This window comes from Momordica charantia (assembly GCF_013281855.1).
Source record: "Momordica charantia cultivar OHB3-1 chromosome 11 unlocalized genomic scaffold, Mcharantia_2.0 BLBB01000011.1, whole genome shotgun sequence".
Taxonomy (NCBI): Eukaryota; Viridiplantae; Streptophyta; class Magnoliopsida; order Cucurbitales; family Cucurbitaceae; genus Momordica; species Momordica charantia.
The window spans coordinates 97,546-118,769 of NW_028275159.1; the positions used below are offsets into that span (position 1 = coordinate 97,546).

The 21,224-nt window shown below is 36.9% G+C and overlaps 1 protein-coding gene across 2 annotated transcripts; it reads right to left on the reverse strand.

The window, feature by feature from the left end:
* Positions 1 to 1,059: 1,059 nt before the first annotated feature.
* LOC111019630 (secondary thiamine-phosphate synthase enzyme) lies at positions 1,060 to 17,036 on the reverse strand. Of its 2 annotated transcripts, none has more exons than XM_022296137.2 (7): positions 16,729 to 17,036; positions 16,134 to 16,194; positions 15,956 to 16,050; positions 15,808 to 15,841; positions 14,850 to 14,904; positions 14,731 to 14,773; positions 1,060 to 1,691 (listed from the first exon to the last, which is right to left on the reverse strand). In XM_022296137.2, the coding sequence occupies exons 1-7, from the start codon at positions 16,936 to 16,938 to the stop codon at positions 1,671 to 1,673; spliced, it is 519 nt and encodes a 172-aa protein (XP_022151829.1). In that variant the 5' UTR covers positions 16,939 to 17,036; the 3' UTR covers positions 1,060 to 1,670. The 2 variants fall into 2 exon arrangements, with proteins under 2 accessions (XP_022151829.1, XP_022151749.1); XM_022296057.2 differs by having other exon boundaries at positions 1,060 to 1,464; positions 16,729 to 17,034.
* Between the last annotated feature and the right edge of the window lie 4,188 nt (positions 17,037 to 21,224).

Genomic DNA, 21,224 nt, shown 5'->3' on the forward strand with positions numbered 1-21,224 from the left:
ACAACGATGTATGTTTGCAATGTATGCTTTCTAGAAAATGGTGTTCTATTTGTTTTTATTTATTTTTTTTTTATTTTTTGAGAATGCTGGTAGAAAATGGAGTTAAACGAATTTTTGTAGGACCTGTGGTTAAGTGTCAAGATTTTGTATTTTTATATCTTTCGGTTTTAAAAAATGCAGCATCCTTGAATAAATCCATTTTAAAAGACTAGTTAAAACAGTTTTATGTTTTCCATTGATAATCTAGCATTTTAACATTTTTTGTAAAAGTTAAAACCGAATAGAGGAGATACCCACTCTTCCTAAATTTATGAGATTTTTTTTTTAAATACTCAACCTTAGCTATTAGACATCTCCGGGATTTTTATTTCAACGTATTTTTCATAATTTGTGGGTATTACACTGGTTATTGAAATACCTTGTTTATTTTTCACATTGTTTCTAGTACTTCAAAATTTTAATTTTGAAGGAAGATCCAACATGAACAAAGGATCCAACCATCTTAAGAAGTTACATAAGAAAATTAGTAAAAGGACAAGGAAAAGTTGGTAATAGAGAAACAAACTTGCAAAGCAAAAAAATGAACATATAAAAAAATCAATATATAGTTGTATCTAAACCAATATACGAAGCAAATAGGCAATAGATATGTTGTATCAAAATCAATATATGGAAAGAAATAGGATAAATAAAAAGTGAAATATATGGTCATGTATTAAAGAGAATTAAGATCGATTGATCGATTAATTACATTGAAGTTATATTATAATAGCTAATAAATATGATGTGTAAAAATGAAGGAAAGAAAAATTAGTGCACCAAACCAATGAAATAAAAAAAAACGAAGGTATGTAATAAATTAAAAATTCAAAATAACAATTTAAGTGAATAAGGAAAGTTGAGAATTAAACCCCCGAAGTCAAGTCCATATAGTCAACATGCCGATCCTGTAATTCAATGTGGACATGCCCCCCAATATGGAATAGGGGAAGTTGAGAACTAAACCCCCAAAGTCAAGTCCACACATAAAACGTGACCATTGTCACACTCGCAGTGATATTAAAAGAATAGGCTGTTTTAATTCAATTGCGCCAGAAAAAGACGACAATCCGTCGATCCCTCCAATTTTTACTTTTGAGCATGTTTCCAATCCAATTTATTTCCATTTTCGCATTCGCTTTCATCTTTCTACATCAAAAATTTTCTTGTAGAACTGGTATAGTACGAAAGGAGTATATTATAGAACCTGAGTGATAAGGTATACAGAGATTTGACATGGTCCAAGTCAGTCCAGGTCTGCCGAGATGGTAAGCGAGACATAGTTTATTATTGACATTGATACAACCATGGGAAATGGAGGGGTGGACAGAAGCTCCAACTCTTAGCATATTCCTAAATTCCATTCAGGGTGACCACAACATTGCGTGCAGTGGGGTGGTCTCGGTGCTCACAAAGCCATATTCCCTGAAGCATCCAAAGCCCAATCAAAATTAGCCTTTAAATTTAAATTAACAATTTCATCTGTCGTAGAATGTAGCCTTCCATTTACAAATCCATTCGTCACGCTAAACCAAGCATAGAGACCCCCCCATCCGAACTCCCAATCTATTCATCAACCCTTCCCCATCTCATCTCTCTAGTTCTAGTAAATGCAACAAAATTTGATATAGTCAACTTCCGATCCTTAAAACCTGCAATGCGGCATCCTGATCCCTTAGGCATTACCTCAAATTCAATCAAATTAAAAGAATCATATAAACTTAAGGACCAGAAATATGCAAAAACAAATGTATTACAACCAATTCAAATGGTTACAATAATGAAAAGTAAAATCAAATTAAACAACACTACTAATTTTCTGGCTCAACATAAGTCCTTATCATGATTAACATAAGCACGAAAGAAAAAGAGTTCATCATAAGGCTGGTGTAGTTGATGGAGTGGTTAGGCTGCTAATTACAGAATTCTGTTAGTTAGTCACCTACATACTTTTGCTTGCTAACTTGCACATTGAAAGAAGTGGAGGAAGTGGAGATAAGCAGGAACACTAGGGTAAAGGAAAGTCCCGGTCCAACCCTCATGAATAAGGGAAAGCTTCCTAATATTCCTCAGTAATAATAGAAATGCTATCGATTCTTCAAGTTTGAACATTTTTGTACCCGACATATGATGGACAAATCACTCCTCCGATCCATTTTACTTATCAAAGGGAAGGGTACGGGGGAGTTACTAGGATATATGTATTATATGGGTAGTTACAAGAGAGTTAGAAGGAAGTTATTGGATAGTTATAATAGTAAATAGTAATAAGGTATGATAGTTAGAAAATAGTGGGTAGGAAGCACCAACACGCTAAAAAATGGCGAAGTGTCGATGTCAGACATGTGTCGAAGACCGACATGCTCGGACACGCGTCTATTTTTTCTAATCAGATTTGCTTGAGACACGCCGGACACCATGGAACACAGCAGGCAGGGACAGGGGAAGGGGGGAGGGACACACAGGTCATTAAGAGAATTTTTTTTTAAAAACCCAGCCCAAACCACTAGGGTTTTCTTTTTAGTTTTTTCTTCCGTTTCTAATTTCTTCTCCTTCTCCTTCTCATAAGTTCCTCCTCCGTGGCATTTTTTCCACTCTTTCTCCTTTACGGAAGTTTCTCTCCTCCATTTCTTCTCCCAGATTCTATTTTCATTTTCAATTTCTTCTCTTTCTCTTTTCCAGAAGTTTCTCTCCCATTTCTTCTTCTCTCCTCCGTTTCATCTTCCTCACTTGCATTTTCTCACACTCCTTCATTTGTTCTCCTTCATAACAATCTTAAATATTAATAATATATCAAAATACGCACATATTTTTTTCATAAAAAAAAATTAATGTATCCCAGCGTGTCGTGTCCTACTTTTCTAGAAATTAACATGTAGTCGTTCCGTGTCATGTCGTATCTGTGTTGCGTGTCCATGCTTGTCCTTCCTAGAATATGGGATCATCGTCACATGTGTATTGTGTTTATATGTGTATTGTGGAGAGAACAGACCTCTCAAAAGTCTGCAAACTATGTACATCTCTTTTCTATACGTAAATAACGGGAACTTTACTATTCTTGCCTCTATTGCTAATTTCGAACTATCTTAGGTTGGCTAAGTGGTCAATCAGGGCCAATGTAAATAGCAAAGGGCTTAGAGATAATAGGTTTCAACCACAGTGGTCACCTATCTAAAATTGAATATCCTAAGAGTTCCCTTGGCAACCAAATATATTAGGATCAAGCAGTTGTGCAGTGAGATTAGTCGAAGTGTGCGCAAGCTGACCCAAGTACTCATAGATATCTAGAAAAATGTATATTATAACAATAATAATAAATCTATAGCTAAATCTGGAAATGCCAAAAGCGAGAAAATGGAAAGATGAATTATTTCTCAGTGGAAGAGAGAGATTGCATTAGGGTAATCACCGGTCGATCGAAGTCCGGTTTTTAGCCAAAACCGACCCATTGGTTCTCGAAATGAAAACCGAATTTTTTTAAACATTGCTTAAGCCGATCGACTGACTGGTTGGTTCGGTTGGTTGGTTTTTCGATTTTAACCGATTTTTTTTTTCTTTCGATTGTGGTCGCGAGAGGGAGAGAGAGAGAAGTTGGGACGACAGTTGTTGGTGCGGGTGGGTAGTGGCTTGCGGTGGCGAGAGAAAGAGAAACTGGTTCACTAGGTTGCTAGTGCTGGTGGTTTGATCCAGCGATTAGCGAGAGAAAGAAACTGGGTCCCTGGGTTTATTAGTGTCGGTGGCTTGCATTAGTGATAGGCAAGGGAGAAGCTGGTAGGGGTGGAGGGGTGGTTGTGGTGCAATGAAGGAGAAATGGGTGGTGGAGTGATTGCGGTGCAATGAAGAAATGAAGAAATAGAATGATTATAAATTGAAAGGAAAAGAAACCACACCATGTTTGTGCTTCCTAGAATATGGGATCACGGTCATATGTGTATTGTGGAGAGAACTGACCTCTCAAAATTGTGGAGAGAACTGACCTCTCAAAAGTTTGTCAACTATGTACCTCTCTTTTCTATACGTATAAAGGGAAATTTAATATTCTTGCCTATTAATCTATAGCTAATTTTGAACTATTATATGTTGGCCCAGTGGTTAATTAAGGCCATTGTAAATAGTAAAGGGCTTAGAGGTAATGGGTTTGAATCATAGTGACCACCTATCTATGATTTAATATCCTAAGAGTTCCCTTGGCAACCAAATGTAGTATGGTCAAGCGGTTGTGCCATGAGATTAGTCGAGGTGTGCACAAGCTAACCGAAATACTTATAGATATCCAAAAATAAATAAAATCTATAACTAAATCTACAAATGCCAAAAGCGAGAAAATGGAAAAATGAATTAATTCTTAGTGGAAGAGAGAGATTGTACAGGGATAATAATCGATGAGGATATTTACCAACAACTAGCAATTATTGGAAGGTGCTTCGCCAATACAAGAAATATGAGACCAGTATTGGAAGGTGCTTCGCCAATACAAGAAATATGAGGCCAGGGTGAGGATATGACCAAATGCTTTAAATTGAATTATCGAGATCGCACAGAGTTGAAGAACAATTTTTTTTTTTTTAACCAGAGACAAACTTTTTATTGATGAATAAAAAGGAACAAAAACTGTTTAAAGAGACAAATTCCCAAAGGAGTGAGGTAAAAAGATAAAAGATGAAAACAAGAATTGAAACTAAAGGCTAGGGGAATAATTAAAGAATAAATTTGAGAAAGAACACCAATGAAAAGCTTTGAACTTAGCTAAGCTGAAACAGCGAAGGACTTGCTTTTGCCCTAAAAAATCCTTTAATTTCTTTTGAACCACAATTCTGATAGTAAAGCTTTAATACCGTTGACCGAAAAGAGCCAAACTTTAGGACTTAGCTGCATACCAGAAAGAAGCTGAAGGATGTTGCTTGGAACTAATAATTCAAGAGTTGTTTCGGATCATTTACCCATTATTCAAGGCAGTTTCTTATGGGGCCTTCTCCTTTTCGTTTCATGGTTACTTGACAGCTTGCAAACAGATCATTAAAAAATCATTGCAGAGGATTCTCTTCATCAGGTAGGGCAGGTTCCATTATTTCATCGAAGCTCCGCAACGTGAAAGTCAAGCTTAAAGAATGGATTGGGACTTGGCAGAAAGGAACAGGAGAAGAAACAGAGAGTTTCCATAGTGAAAGACATTATGTGGATCAACACAAAAGAGGAGAATAGCAATATTTCTCGGGAAGAAATTAATCTTTGTTTGGCTCTAAAATGTGATCTTGCAAACTTGCATATTTGAGAAGAAATGAACTTGATCCAAAGGTACAAGCTTCATTGGTTGAAAAAAGCTAATGCAAACAAAGTTTTTTCCACAGATTTTTTACAGCAAGAAAAAGGAAACTTTCACTAAAATTTAGGGTGGGCAGAGCTAGAAGCTGTAGGGTCGGCTGGTGGAATTCTTGTCATGTGGAACCGAAATTCGGTGCAAGTGTAGGATTCCATGATAGATTCGTTCTCGGTCTCTATTTATGCTAACGTCAAAGATAGTTTCTTTGGCTAGATTACAGGAGTCTACGGGCCTTCTAGCTATAAAGAAAGAGATGACCTTAGGCAGGAGCTGCAAGATCTCAATGGCCTGTGTGCTGATAACTGGCGTTTAGCAGAGGATTTTAATGTGGTGGGAAGATTAACAGAGAAGTTAAATGGGGGAAGAGTCACTAGAAGTATGAAGAAATTCAACTTGTTGATCAACGAGTTGAGTTTGGTTGACGTTCCCATGAAGAATGGTTTTTTTACGTGGTCCGACGGTTGGGAGAGACCAGTAGCAACTTGCGTAGACAAATTCTTCCTCTCTCATAATTGGGGGGAGGCTTTCAAAGAGGTGGAGTTAATTAGGCTCCCAAGAACGACATTGGACCATTTTCCCCTATTTTTAAAGCTAAAGAAATGGGGACCTTCCCCTTTTCATTTTGAGAACATTGGTTAGACCACCCCACTCTCAAGGAAAACGTAGAATCATGGTGGACATCCCTCCCTTCTGAAGGTTGGTTGAGATATGCTTTTATGGGGAAATCGAAAGCTCTTAAAGTTCTGTTTGAGAAGTGGAACAAAGAGACCTTTGGGGTGGTGGAAGATGCTTTAAAGAATCGTGAAAATAGAATCAAAGCTCTTGATAAATTAGAATGGCTTGATTTATGAAGCTGAGAGGAAAGACAGGGAGGAACATAAAAAGACCTACTTGAGCCTAATTATCAGTGAACAAAGAAAGTGGGCTAAAAAATGCAAGCTGCTGTGATTGAAAGAGGGAATGAGAATTCCAGCTTTTTCCATAGGTGGGCGTCGGCAATGAAGTCTAAATTTAGCATGTCAATGCTAGAAACAGACTCGGGGGATTTGCTTACCTTAGAAAAGGAGATTGAGCAGGAGCTAGTAAGGTTCTACGAACGTTTATATGGGGATACTTCTGGGCATCAGTTTTTGTTGAAAATTTGCAATGGGGTGGCCTTGAGGAGAATTGGAAAGCTTGGCTTGAAAGACCTTTTGATATAGAAGATATTCGACAAGCGGATTTTAACCTGGGAAATTTGAAGTCCCCAAGTCCGGATGGTTTCACAAATGAATTCTTTAAAAAGTCATGGAACGTCCTCCAGGTAGATTTGCTAGGGGTGTTCCAAGATTTTTTTAGGAATGTTGTCATCGACCGAAGTACAAATAAGACGTATATCTATTTGATCCCGAAGAAGACGAAGGCAATGAAGGTAGGGGAAGATATACCGATCAGCCTTGTGACTTCGCTATACAAGATTATCTCGAAAGTGTTGGCAGAAAGGCTTAAGAAAGTTTTACCTATTATTCACGATGCTCAATCATCCTTCATAGAGGGTCGACAAATCATAGATGTTATTCTCCTAGCCTCTAAGACAATGGGAGGTTGGGAACAGGAAGAAATCTGGTTTCATTCTTAAGCTGGACTACGAGAAAGCCTATGATAAGGTGGATGGGATGTACCTCGATGCGGTTATGGAGCAAAAGGGCATTGGCCCTCGGTGGAGAAATTGGATTAAAAGTTGTTTATCTTCAGCGAATTTTTCCATTATCATAAATGGCAAATCGAGGGGTAAGATTGTGGCAAAAAGAGGATTGAGGCAAAGGGACCCTTTTTCCCCTTTTCTCTTCACGATTATTGGTGATTCTTTTAGCCGTATGGTTCATTTTGCAACCAACGAAGACTGGTCAGAGGTTTTGGGGTTGGTAGACATGAGGTGAACGTTTCTCACTTACAACATGTTGACGATACAATAATTTTCTGCTAAAATGACCTTGGAATGCTTGATAGATGGTGGATGGTCCTGGACATTTTTCTTAAAGCCTCGGGGTTGTCTTTGAATTTGGGGAAAACTTCTCTAATAGGGATTCATGTGGAGGAAGACATGGGTTGCAAAGTGGAGAGGATCCGACATCCCACTAGGAGGAAATTTTAAGAAGTCGTTTTAGGAACCTCTTATTGACAGAGTGAAGAAAATGATTGAAAAGTGGAAGAATCTCCTTCTCTCAAAAGGGGGTAGGCCAACTCTAGCTTAGTCGGTGATTATTAGCTTACCTCTCTATTTGTTCTAGCTCCTAAAAGCTCCAAAGGGGGTGGCTAAAGAAATTGAGCTTAACTAGAAATTTCTTCTGGAATGGGGGGATTTCAAAAGGTTTGTGTAACCACCTGGTGAATTGGGGGAAAACTAGCCTCCCCTTGCAGTTTGGTGAACTCAGTATAGGGGCTTTATAGCAACAAAATAATAGCCTTCTTCTCAAGTGGTTATGGAGATTCACTCACGAACCCCACGCCTTATGGAGAAGGGTGATGGCCAATATTTATGGAGAAGACAAAAACGAAGTGGGGCACTCCCCCGGGGGGGAGTGCTAAAGGTAGACCATGGTATGAGATTGCAAAAAACAGCACCTTCTTCTCCAAATTTCTTACCTTCAAAGTGCAAAAGAGGAATCGTACAAGATTCTGGTTGGATACTTGGATGGAGAGAGGCCCCTAAATGATGTTTTCCCTGATTTTTTCAACATTTCCACCAAAAAAAAGAGGCCACATTTGCTGCTTGTTGGAGTGAGTGAGAAGGACTTAGGCTTTCGTATAGGCCTTTTTGATTGGGAAGTGGATAGCTGGATTAACCTTATTCACACTATCGATGTGGTGAGGTTAGGGGAAGGAGAGGACCGTGTAGCTTGGTCCCTAGGAAAAGGAGGGCTTTTTTCCACACGCTCGACTTGTCTCAACATGGTGGAGTGCAACCCGTCCTTAAAATCCCCTCTCATTTTGGCGGTTTGGAATTTCAAAGCTCCACAGAAGATTAAGGTGTTTCTGTGGTCTCTGGCACATAGAAGTCTTAAAACACATGATTTGCTCCAAAGAAGTACCGAACTTGGTTGATTTCCCCCTCAGTGTGCAGTTTGTGCAATGGAAGTAGTGAGAACATTGATCGTAATTTTACTCACTATCAGTTTGCAGCAAGAGGCTGGTATTTTCTCCTAGATATTTCCGGGGTGGCAACATGCTTCCCAAAACAAATTGATGATTGGCTTTCTGAATTTCTTCATGGGTGGATGCTTCCTAAAAGGGTTAAATTTCTTTGAAAGTGTGCTTCAAGAGCACTTTTGTGGCACCTTTGGCTAGAAAGGAACTCCCGAGTTTTTGAGGATAAAACTACTCCTTTTTACATTTTTTGTAGGGATGTACAGTGTCACGGTCGTACGTTTTTCAACCGTGCGGCGCCATGATCAAAGCTGGACCATGGCCAGCCTTACGAGGAACTCTAGCTCCAATCCACTTTTCACGCCCCTTTGTGGCTTCGTCGGACCTTAGGCGAGGTTCTTTCTTCCTCAACCGAGCTTCACTTACAGCGGAATTCTCACTTGACTCGGCAATGCACGTCGCCCGTACGTGCATTTAAACTCTAACGCGACTCTAGCCGGCTTGCCTCTACACTAGGCCAAGTCCCACAGCTCTACCTTGCCTCTACTCTAGGCCAAGGTCTTCTGAACGCGACGTCGCAACTTGTTTTCAACCATCTTGGTTCTCGGTCACTCGACCGTCCCGCTCCTACGATGAGCCAGGACCTTACCGGGATGAGTTCTGACCAATAACGGGGTCAGAACGAGCTTAAAACGCCAACCGGGTACAACCGGGACATTCCTGCCGCTTAACTATGTCAAAACTAGCTTATCGGACCCATCGGACGTCTCTAGGACCATTCCTGCCGAGAAACTAGTCAATAACGGGCTAAACGGCCTTACCGGGTACTGCCGGGATGATTCCTGCCGACTTCCGGACAATGAATGACTAAACTTGGCAACCGGGATGAGTCTTGCCGCTTACCGGGCCAAGACTAGCTTTTTCTCACTTACCGGGTGACACCGGTACTATAGGATGCCACCCCGAGTCTCGGGATGTCATCGGGCTTCACTGCTCACTTGGACACGCATACCGAGAACCGACCCATGTGCTTGTCTTAATGATCGGGACCTTCCGGACATCCAGCCATCCGGACACTATCGTGGCACGACGACTCTTGCGCTCGTGCCGTGTCGTTTGAGCATACCGTACCGCATAGGGACCCCCGTGGTGCAACCTCCGACACATGGACCGAGGCGCAATGCCGGCACACCCGTGCCGCCCGACACTGTCCTCGAGTTTTCTATCCTCGACGGAAGTCGCCCAAGACACTCGTCTTGTAGACGCTCGCCCTCGCCATGACACACGCATGTGCCATGGGGTGGCTCACTTAGGCCCTAACATGGCCCAGGGGTGGTGGAGAGCCAACACCATGCCTCCCCCTAAGGTACATTCTAAGGCAAACTTGACTTGGCAGGAATGAACGTCGAAAGTGGCGAGGAGTCACTCGCCAACGTAGAGTGCACGTTTGAACTCCGATTGACACGAAACTTGGCGTGCTTACATATCTCACTAATATGCATCTAACTTTAAAGCCGCTCGTCCAAACTCTCGACGGAACCCCAACTTCTAGGGTCGTGGCCCGGGGCCCCAACTGGCCCCCGTTGAGCTTGTCACCGACACCACTGACGTCGCCTTCGCTTTGCATTCTGCATATGCCTTCTCTAGGCATTCTTGAGCACATCCATATGGTGTGATAGGTGATGCACCATCCTCCTTGGTCGCATCACGGCACTTCACTCTCGGCCCTTGACATGGCCCGATGGGCGACATATGCTTGTCGCTGACACTTGCACACTACGTGGGCGTCACAACCTACTCTCTACTAGTATGGTTGTGACATACAGCACTACTTCTTGGTAGTGAATAAATTACATGAAATTCTTTTGTAATCACAACCTTTCCTTGTTCATGAACCCGTGAACTTTACACTTTTGAATCAAAGTCCTCTCTTCCTCAACATAAATGTTGAGAAGGTCATTTTGAAGGGCACAATGCTTATCGCGTTCACCGGAAGATAAGCCAAAACATTCTTCTAAGAGATCAAGGGAGAATATATCATTGATGATCTATTCCTCTTTCGCCTCTTTCTTCTTTTCATTCTTCAAATGTCATTGTTTAATAGGTGCCTTTAGATTTCCCAGTTTGGAAGAAAGGGAAATCTAGCCCATCCATAAGAAGTACCAGCTGCCAATTTTTCTTCGATAATACGAGTACACTCCTTATCTTTTAGCCAAGAATTGTAGAACCGTAAAGGAGAAGGGCTCCAAGATAAATCTCCTGCTTCTAGCAAATGGGGAAAATGATCTAACTTGACCCTTTTGGCCCTTGAGACTCTAGTGTTGCCAAAAAGATTGTCCCACTCCTTAGAGATTAAGAACCTGTTAATCAAATAGTTAACGAAGCCATTACCAGCCTTAGACCATGTAAACTTACCATTGGAAAGGGGCACCTCCAGAAGTTCTAATTCCTCAATAATGGAATTGAAAGCTTTCATGGCATTCGAAATTCGCCCGCTAGAAGATCTTTCGGATGACCATCTTGTTGCATTAAAATCACCACCAATGCACCAAATATCTCCGCAATAGCTATAGACATCACAGACTTCAAACCAAAAGTGTTTTCGCTCATGATAATCGGATGGACCGTAAACATTTGTTAACCAAATCTCATTAGAGTCAGAAAAGGAAATACAAATGGTTAATGAAAAGCATCCCTCCAATAGCTCCTTGACACAAAATCTGCTCTCATCCCACATGATTAATAAGCCTCCAGCTTTGCCACTTAAACCAATTGAGGACCAACCGATGTCTTTCGAACTCCAGAGGCCTTTGATTAAAGATTTATCAATTTGCTGCACCTTGGTTTCCTTAAAGAGAACAATATCCGGGCAATGATTCTTTATAAAGTTCTTTATTGTCAGCTTCTGCTTCTTTTTACCAAGACCTCAGATGTTCCAAGATAATATTTCATTTTGTTGACAAAGTTGGTATAAGGGTTGTAGAGACTAAGGTTGGAGAGAATCCAATGTGATATATTCTCATTATTTAAGTCTATATATATAGACAAATATACAAGGTTGACCTAATCCTATAAGGAGAAGGTAAATGACAAATTAATATTAATACAAGAATATAAAATATACCAATATTTATACTCTAACACTCCCCCTTAAGTTGGTGCATTTATATTAATCATGTCCAACTTGTTAGACAAACAATCTATTCGTGCTCCATTCAACTTGTGTTATGTGATTTTTGATATCATTGGGATCACCTCAGAAGTTACGATTGATTTCTTATCAGCCATAACAAACAAACGAACTTATTTGAACAAAACGACAGAACCAGACCAAACCACCCGAACCAAACAAAACAGATGAATCAAACTGCTGGAACCAAACCGGATTAGGAGTTTTCTAAAACTAGAAACCCTAAGTGCTATCCCACGACAACCAGAGGGGCGAAGGCGACGGGTGGCAACTGGTGGTGACGAAAGCACACGGCGAAAACGACGGCGATTGGCGGCGAGACGAAACCCACGAACAGCAATTGGAAAACAGCAGCATTGGCGAATCAGTAAACAGCGGTGGTGGTGGTCGGTGACGGTGGTAGTCAGTTGAGTTGGATAGCAATGAACAGAACCCTAAGGGACAAAACCCTAATGGGCACAAAACTCTAATGGGCACAAAACCTAGAGCTCTGATACCATGTAGAGACTAAGGTTGGAGAGAATCCAATGTGATATATTCCAGTGTTTTCGAGGCGCGCCCAGGCGCTCGCCTAAGGCGAGGGGCGAGGCGTTTTGGCCTGGATGCGCCTTGCTGCGCCTTGGCGCCATCGCCATAAGGTGAGGCAAGCACCTCTTTGAAGCGAGGCGACTCTTTTTTTTTTTGTTATAATTTTAAAAAACCCACAAAAGAAGCCCTAAAAAGATGCAAACCCACACCCAAAAATCGAAATACCCACACGAAAGTCTTCCTCTTTCACCACCGCTTCATCCTTTGTTGCTGCCATTGCTACCGCCTTTGTCCCCACTCATTGCACGATATGAAGCCATCATGCCTTCCTTCTCCTTCTTCGTAGACAATCAAAATATTTAGTTTCACCTATGAATGTGTATTCAGGGCGACGTAGGTGCTCGGAAAGGAAGAATTAGAGATGAAGAAGAAGAATCATGAAAGAAGAATTAGAGATGAAGAAGAGGAGGAATTGGAAAAGTAGAAGTAGAAGAAGAATTGAAAAATAGATTAAAAGATATGGGGATTTGATGCTTGGTTGAGACTTTTCCTATTCCTTTTACGTTTTCAAGGCATGCACATCAATTGCATGCAATTTTATCTTGCCATTTGGAAGCGAAAGGGAAAGATTGCAATAATTTTTTTTTTATTTAAGTTAATTTATGATTTAATTTTAGTATTCTACTTAACCACTAATTTTATTAATTTCTTTTTAAATTTATATTTTTAATTTTTCTTAATTATTTAAGTTAAAATTTATTTGCACCAAATATTTTCACCTAAAGTATTTTTGATATTTTGGTATTGATTTTTTGTATTGTTGACATTTACTATTTTGGTATTGATTTTTTAAGGTAATTTAAGCACTATATACATAATTTTTACTTATTTATTAAGGTGCGCCTCGCTTCAATCGGGCGTCGCCTTTGTATCGCCTCTCGCCTCAAGGCGATCAAAGGGTTTGTTGCCTTGCGGTGCACCTTGCGCCTCAAAAACACTAATATATTCTCATTATTAAAGTCTATATATATAGATAAATATATAAGGTTGACCTAATCTTATAAGGAGAAGGTAAAGGACAAATTAATATTAATACAAGAATATAAAATATACTAATATCTATACTCTAACAAGGGTAATACCAACTTCTTTCAGGATTGGAGGAATTAATCAAGACTTTTCAACTTCCTGAAACTCATCGAACATAAAATTCTTCTGCGAAGGATTGTTCACATAATACTTCACTTGAAGAATTTATTGAATTTGAAATGTGGGAAGAGGCATAACTACTGAGGCTAACTTCAGAGCATATATCTTCAAACAGAGAAATCTTGTAACGGCTCTTGATTTGCTATATTTTCATTTGTTGAATTAATCACCCCTTGAGAGAGACAATTTAAATCCCTTTCTTTTAAATGACGTTTCAACTCCCCTTCTAAATTAGGAATTCCTCGAATAGATCATGCATTTGCCTTCTCTCTCCTCATTAAAGGCTTCCAATAAATTCGAATGCAGCTGCTCATCCTAATTCAAAGACCTTAGGCGTTTAAATTTCCTTCTACTCTAAAAGAAAGGTAATGGAGAGATTGGAGTTTTAAAGAAATGTATCTTTGTTAACCAAAGAAAATATGTTTTTGACTAACTTGGAGAAACAAGACTACTTGGTTGTAGGATTGCAAAAACCCCTGCTGAACCTTTTTTTTTTTTTAGGAAATAGACACTTGTCATAAAAAAAATAAATAAAAAAAGAGAGAGAGAGAGAGAGAGAGAGAAACAGCCCAAAGGCCCGAGGATGAGAAAGCCCCCATGGTAAGTCAATTTATGCATGCATCTAGACAGACTCATTTAGAAACAACCTACAAAATTTTGAGATATTTGAAAGGAACTCTTAGAAAAGGTATTTTATTAAAAAAGAATAACCACTTAGAAGTACTGAAGTAGAAGTTCATACTGATGCAAACTGAGCTGGAATTGCTACCGATAGAAGACTTACTTTTGATTATTATTGCTTTGATGGACGATATAGTTACATGGTGAAGTAAAAAACAAAATGTGGTGGCCAGAAATAGTGCTGAAGTAGAGTTTGTGGTGGCCACAAATAGTGTTGAAGTAGAGTTGAGAGTCTTAGTATGGAATTTGTGAAGGTATATGGATCAAAAAGATACTTGAAGAATTGAAGTTTCCTTGGAGGATGTCTGGATGGATTTATTGTGACAATAAGACTAACATAGCTATAGCTCATAATTCAGTTCTAAATAGCATAACAAATCATATAAAGGTTGATAAAGCATATCAATAACATAAATTACAAATCTGTTCTCATACCTAAATTACAAATCTCGAAATTTAAAACATAACAAAACATATCAATAACATAATCGTGTTCTAAATGAATAAAGCATCAATATTGAAATTTAAAAGATGTCATTCTCCAATTAATCATTCTCACTATCAGCGAGAATTGTTAGTTAGAAAAACTAGACATATATATACACGACACATAAACTAAAAATCTACTAAATTGTACCTGCCAAGTACCCATATTAAACGTTCCATTTGTAATTGGAATCCTGCAAAAGAATACCAACAGATGAGAACTGTAAGTCAACCAGGCTTTTAATCCATAAACTATGTAGAATAACCCACGTGAGAGCACAGCCAAACATTGATGATTTAATATGTGCTGGCATGTCATCCGGACCTGCATAATGAGCATATTCATTGTCAAAATATATATATATAAAAAGGAATGGCTTGCTCGACTCTAGGACAGCATGAACAAAAATGACAAAAAAAATTGTCAATATACCCAATCCTTATAACATTTTAGAACTAGAAAACCAGAGAGTAACTTTTTTAGGAAAAATAAAGGCCTTCCCAAACCTCCCATCCTATATTTCTTATGAATTTTCTCTGTGCATCATCTGATTCCCAAAAGGCAAAATGGAAGAGCTGTTTAGGACTGGGCACAACCCTTCTTCTTTTTGACCGAACAACAGGATGCGCGATGCTGAAGCACTTGCATTCTATTTGAAAGTTCTAAAAGAAAAGTTTGCAACAATAGTGTTCTTTATATATAGAACATGTTTTGCTAGTTATTTTATTATTCTAAGATACATTCAATAATTTCCAGAAGTAGGTGTAACAAATTTGTTGAATTAGTTTTATCCTGGTTTTAGTTTATTTAAATTCGTTAGTTTGAGTCTAAGAATCCTTTTCTATCGGAAGCTTAATTATTGATAATAATTACCAATTCAATCATCTTTTAGATGGGATGGAGGTTCAGAAGTGAGTTTGGTTTTTACAAATATAACATGTAGGTTACTTCAGAGAAATTTTGTTTCAGTCTGCGTTTCTATCTAAGTAGTAAATATTCTTGGCCCTTGTTGGTTGATCTTTTCTTCCTTTTCTCATAAAATACTACTTTTCATATTCTCTCGTCCCCCATTGCCATGCACCACCATCTTACAATATTATGATAGCAGACAAAATCCCAGGCCCAGGCCCTTTTAGCAGTATATTATCCTTTTCAGCATATGAAATCAGAAAACAAAAAACAGGGAAAATTCTAAGTATAAAGTAGAAGGAAATAAATTGCGATAACCTTCAAGTGTATGCTTCCAAGGAGCAGATGTCCCCTGCAAACAACCCCCGAGAGAGACAGAGAGACAGAGAGACAGAGAGAATGGGTCAAATAGGACAGGTTTCAATAAATGAGAGTTGAAAATGATAAGTGCCAATTACAAACTAACTTCAGGCACTATCCTATTGAGGAAGGTTTCAGTATCGCTGCGAACATCCGAATCATAGTTTTCATTGATGGTAAGAGAGGCACTTGTATGCTGCACTGAAAAGACATAAAATGATTCGAGAAATAAATTTAACTACACATGATTCTCCGAAATAGGAAAATGGGATTAGAAGATTTACAGAAGATATGAGCAAGGCCACATTTGAACTCTGCCAAGTCTTGTCCAATTTCCTTCATTATCTGATACAGAATTCAAAATCAGTAGCAGGAATATAAGGAAAAATTTAGTGCACGTTAAAGTTGTAACGCCCCCCATTTTAAAATCTCACCGCAGTTTTTTTTAGTGCAACAAATGTAGGGATGGGGATTGAGTATTCTTTAAATATATATAAGACTGTTTGCAAACGAAAATCTTCTTCTCTTTGATTTTCATTTTCTGGTAAAAGCCACCTTTAGAATATAAGTGGTTCTTTATCTAGTGATATCAAATATTGATGACACGAGAAATATCCAATACATATACAAATACGAGAAAGAGGATTCTTTTTCTGCTTCAAACTAAAAGGAAAATAAGAGGATTTTTTCGGATATATCAAAAGAATGCGACACTCTCAGAATTCAAGTAGTAATAGGGGAACTGAAAGATGTGGATGAGAAGCTATGGGTTAAGCATCGGGGAGTTATGAAAAGAGAAAGAAGGTGATCATTCAAATAAACCCCAGTAAATGAATACGAGATTGTGGATTTGGTGGGAGAAGATAAGCAATTGATCACCTTCGGGGTGATGAGATGACAGCCCCGCCTATGAGGAGGCAGCGTAACAGTCTTCTGAGCCCACTTCGGACCAGCGGCCGCCATCTGGCTTGGAGTGCCTGAGCCTGCGGAGGCGGACGGATGACCACTACTGGTATTGCAATTGATGCTCCTCGCCAACTTTACTCGGACTGGTTGTGCTTGTACAGCCAAGAGAACAGCGCCTTGCATTATTTGCAGCCCAAAGCCCGCACCACTCCTGCGTCGTCCCCAAAGCCGAACCGCCTAATGATGGGATGAATACCAAAGGACGCATCTACATCTGGCATCTGCAGTGTCATTGACAACCAATCCATTCAAATACTTTTTACCCTTAATTTATCGGTTCTCATTTTTAACTTTTTATTTTATTTCGTCAAATTCAACTATAGATTTAATAAGTTTTGTAACTTTTGCCGTCGCTCAATTTCTGCTAATTAACTAATTCTGTCCCAAATTAAATAATTATGTCAAAACTTAAGATTAAAAAAAAAAACTTCGCTCTGATGTCATTTTTTCTATATTCTATCAATTTCATACTAAAATACAAATTATATAATCCATTTGACGCAAATAATTATACTTTTTTCCGATGTAAATTTACCCTAGGTCAATTTTGCAACAATTTTTAAAATGTAGGATGAAGATTTTTAACTCCCCTCTACGTTTAAGATGAAATTCGATAAAATAAAAAGTTTATAAAATTTGATAAATCTTGTCGAATTTAAATATTTATGAGTAAAATGTCACGAGTTCAAATTCCCACTTCACATATTGTAATAAAAAATATATATATATTTGGTTTACCTAAACATAGCTGAAGATTTACATTACCTAACATATTATACTAAATAAACTTCTAAAACTTCTAAACCCTAATAATATTATTATTATTATTTTGTTTAGTACAACAAGCGATAGGAGGGGATTCGAACTCATGTGCTATTGGTCAGAGACAAATGACAATTAGATCCATGTTGGCTAATATATTGACATCTTAAATACAAACAAAATAATTATTTAATTTTAATTAAATATATAGTTTATTTTAAATTTTGTATAAAGTAATTTATTTAAAATTGTGAAAATAAATATAGTTACATTTTAGATAAAAATCAATAACAACTTAAATTAATTAAGACATTTAACAGTAACTTCATCTAAATGGGGCTATTGAGTAGAATTTTTACCTTCCTATTTTGCCCCCAAATTTTTAAGATATACCAAGTTGAATGAGGTGTCTGTTTAGAGAAGTATTACGTTGAAGAGGTATGACTATTCTTCATTTACAAACGATTAAAAACTCATATATTCTTTGTCCCAAAATATCTATAAAAATTTCTTCTTTTATTAAATAACTCATACATCTCCAAAAAAGTGGAAATTACATGTTTCTGTTCTTCGTAGGGGAACTGATAAGTGACTTTTAGCTTTTGTAATTTATGGTTATTTGATAGTTTTTACAGACATTTTCTTTAGATAGTTAATCGTTTTTAGTATTTCTTTCTTTTGTAGGACTTGAGTTGAAGAAGAAGAGAAAAAGAGAAAATAAAGAAGCAAAAAGGGTCATCGTTCTAGCGCATTGGGCGCCTAGGCGCCAAAGTTGGCAGAAAGAAAAAAAAAAGAATGTTGGGCGCCTAGACGCTACGAATATTGAAGCGTTGGTTTTTGCTGGCACGTGTTTTTGGGCGCCTAGGCGCTCGCGATAGAATTTTGTTAAATATATCATTTTAACCCTAGCTGCTGGGGGAAAACAAAGAGAGAATAGATGTTTTTAGAGAGAAAAGTGGGGATTTTAAGAAGATCGGAAGGAACGCGAAGACGGAGGCTTGAGAGATCGCCAGATTTGTTTTCTTTCTCTTCTTCTTTCTCTCCTTTAGCTTCAACTTCCGTGAATGATGTTGATTGAGAATTTTTTTTTGGATTCAAGCATGAACTAAATACAATTTCCAGGACATTGATGTAACCTTTATCAAACTTGACTCTCCTATGTTTTTTATTTGATTTTGTTTCTAAACTTGTTGGTTGTGAGAACTTTTTATATTTTTAATGCATTGTTGAGAATTGACCATTCTTTACATTGATTCGTTGTCATAAATCGAGGTTGAAAAGGGTCAATATCAGCAATGCAGTTCATCCAACGATAAACCTAATCCGAATTATAGAGCTATGACACAATCAAATCCGAACGAACAAAATGTTGAATTGAATCGTACCAGTCTCTACTGGGGGTTATTACTCATTTTTGTACTTGCTGTTTTATTTTCCAATTATTTCTTCAATTAAATAAAAGAAAATACTAAATAATAGTACGAATTATCTTATTAACGACGAGATCTATTATCATTTTTCACATGCCCCCGGAAATTTCGAGTGGGCGCAAATTCTCCCAATTTATGACCTACCATGCGATCCGTTATATAAATAGGCAAATGGTCCTTTCCATTATGAATAGCAATAGTATGTCCAATCATTATAAGATTATTGACTAGATTTGAATAGTTCTCCCAAATTAAAGCAAGAGATAGAGATATTCTTGTGAATTTTGTGGCATAGTTTTTGGGTTCTACGTACTTAATTATTTGAATCGTCAGAGTAGTCATAGAGATATAGATACTCTACTTTTCAAAGAAAATCGTTAAAGAATATCGAGTCAATAGGGTAGAATCCGCCAACAACCATTGTTTAGAAAAGTTTTGAATAAAGTAGTCGGAAGAGTTAAGGGCAATATCGGTGAAGTCATGCTCTAGAGTTTAATCCGCTTGAATTGATTCTTGATAGTTGTGATATTTTCTTTTGTTTTAGATCGAGTTTCTTTTAGAACTACTTCATTTCACCACCATTAAACATTCGACATTCAGATAAAATTGAAGTGGAGAATTTGGTAATTAGTAATCATTCATTCCATGTGGAGATGATACTTTACTTACTTCTTCTATATTACTTGTGACAATTCGTACACTTGATAATTTCGAACACCAAAAACATTGAAGTATGCCAAAATCAAGATTTGTGAATATAAAAATTAATTTTAGTCGATGAAGAGGTAAAGTATTAAAATTTATGTGAATTATGAGCGTTATGTTTTACAAATTTATGTGAATTATTGTACTATTATCATATTATGTGTATTATTTTTAATAAACTGACATTGTTGTTTTCTCTTTATTTATTATTATTTTTGGATCCCTATAAAATTAAATTTAATATTTGTATTTATCCCACTTATTGTTGTTTTCATGACTGTTTAGATTTTTTATTTTATGTTTATATATTTTTTTTACCTAAGAGAGGAATAAGCATGACGATACACTTTTATGGCAAAGATATAAAAGCATCTTCCTTCTTCATTCCCCATTTAATTGTAAATGAAGATCCAAGTTGAGATAAATTTAAGAATAGACAGAAAAAATGACTATATAATACATTATTTTTTCTAATCTTGCAATTTAGTCATATCAGTTGTAAGAACAATACCTCTGTCCAAGGAGACTAAAAGTTCGTCTGAGTTGTTCCCATTATTTTGTCTATTTCGTTCGCTGAAAAACTGTTCATCTTCATCGATCACGAATGCTGAGATTTCAAAAAAAAAAATTGAATTTATTAATTTTAATTATTGGATTTCTAAATTGATGTTAATTTTGTACCTACCTTGATCATATTTTGAGTATCTGTTTCCTAATGTGAGTGGTTGCTGTTATCTTAAATACTTTTAGATTCTATGTTTATATTTTCTAATTTTGTACCTATATCTGAATTCAAAAATCTATTTAATCTATTAAAGAGGTAGTGTATTCATGTTATCTTTTAACTTTTAGTTTTTTTTAGATTGTTTTAATCTTTTTATAGATTATTTTAAATTACATGTATTCATGATACTTTCGTGTTTTAATATTTAGTTAAGGTTCTTTTTAAGTTTAATTTAATATTTTTCAAGTTTTAGAATATATTGATATTATTTTAGTATTAGTTTTCCTATTTATCTTAATTAATATGTCTTTTTGATTGGTGCAGTGTTTATTTTATTTTTCTTAGTCGTGTGATTCTTTATCCCACAATTTTTAAATGATTTCATGACAGTACATATTATTCAGTTATTTTTCAAATTTCAATTCTTTAATTTCTCTTATTTGAGATTTTATTTTTATATTTAAAAGGTGCCGTATCATTTATATTTATCATTTTAAAGATAAAAAACTGATATTTGATTTTTCAATTTTCAATTTAAAAAAGTAGCTTAAGAGTAATAAAAAAAGAATTTTATTTATTCCTATTATAATTTTGACTATGTAACAAATAATTTCTTTGTTTGGATTTATAATTACATAATTTGAATGATAATGTATCATGTCTTAGATTTATTTATTTTTAAATTTATAAAATTATTTTTAATTAAAAATTGATAACTACATTTATTATTTCAAATTTACATCATATTCAATCTTTTCTACCATCTTATCTAATTGTCTTATTTTTTA

Bases quoted from the DNA above. Each gene is read 5' to 3' on its own strand.
- LOC111019630 (XM_022296057.2), bottom strand. From the start codon at position 16,938: ATGCAAGGCGCTGTTCTCTTGGCTGTACAAGCACAACCAGTCCGAGTA. The intron at 16,195-16,728 runs GTGATCAATTGC...ATTCTGTATCAG, and splicing joins GTCATCTCATCACCCCGAAG to ATAATGAAGGAAATTGGACA. The intron at 15,842-15,955 runs GTTAGTTTGTAA...GGTTGTTTGCAG, and splicing joins TCAATAGGATAGTGCCTGAA to GGGACATCTGCTCCTTGGAA.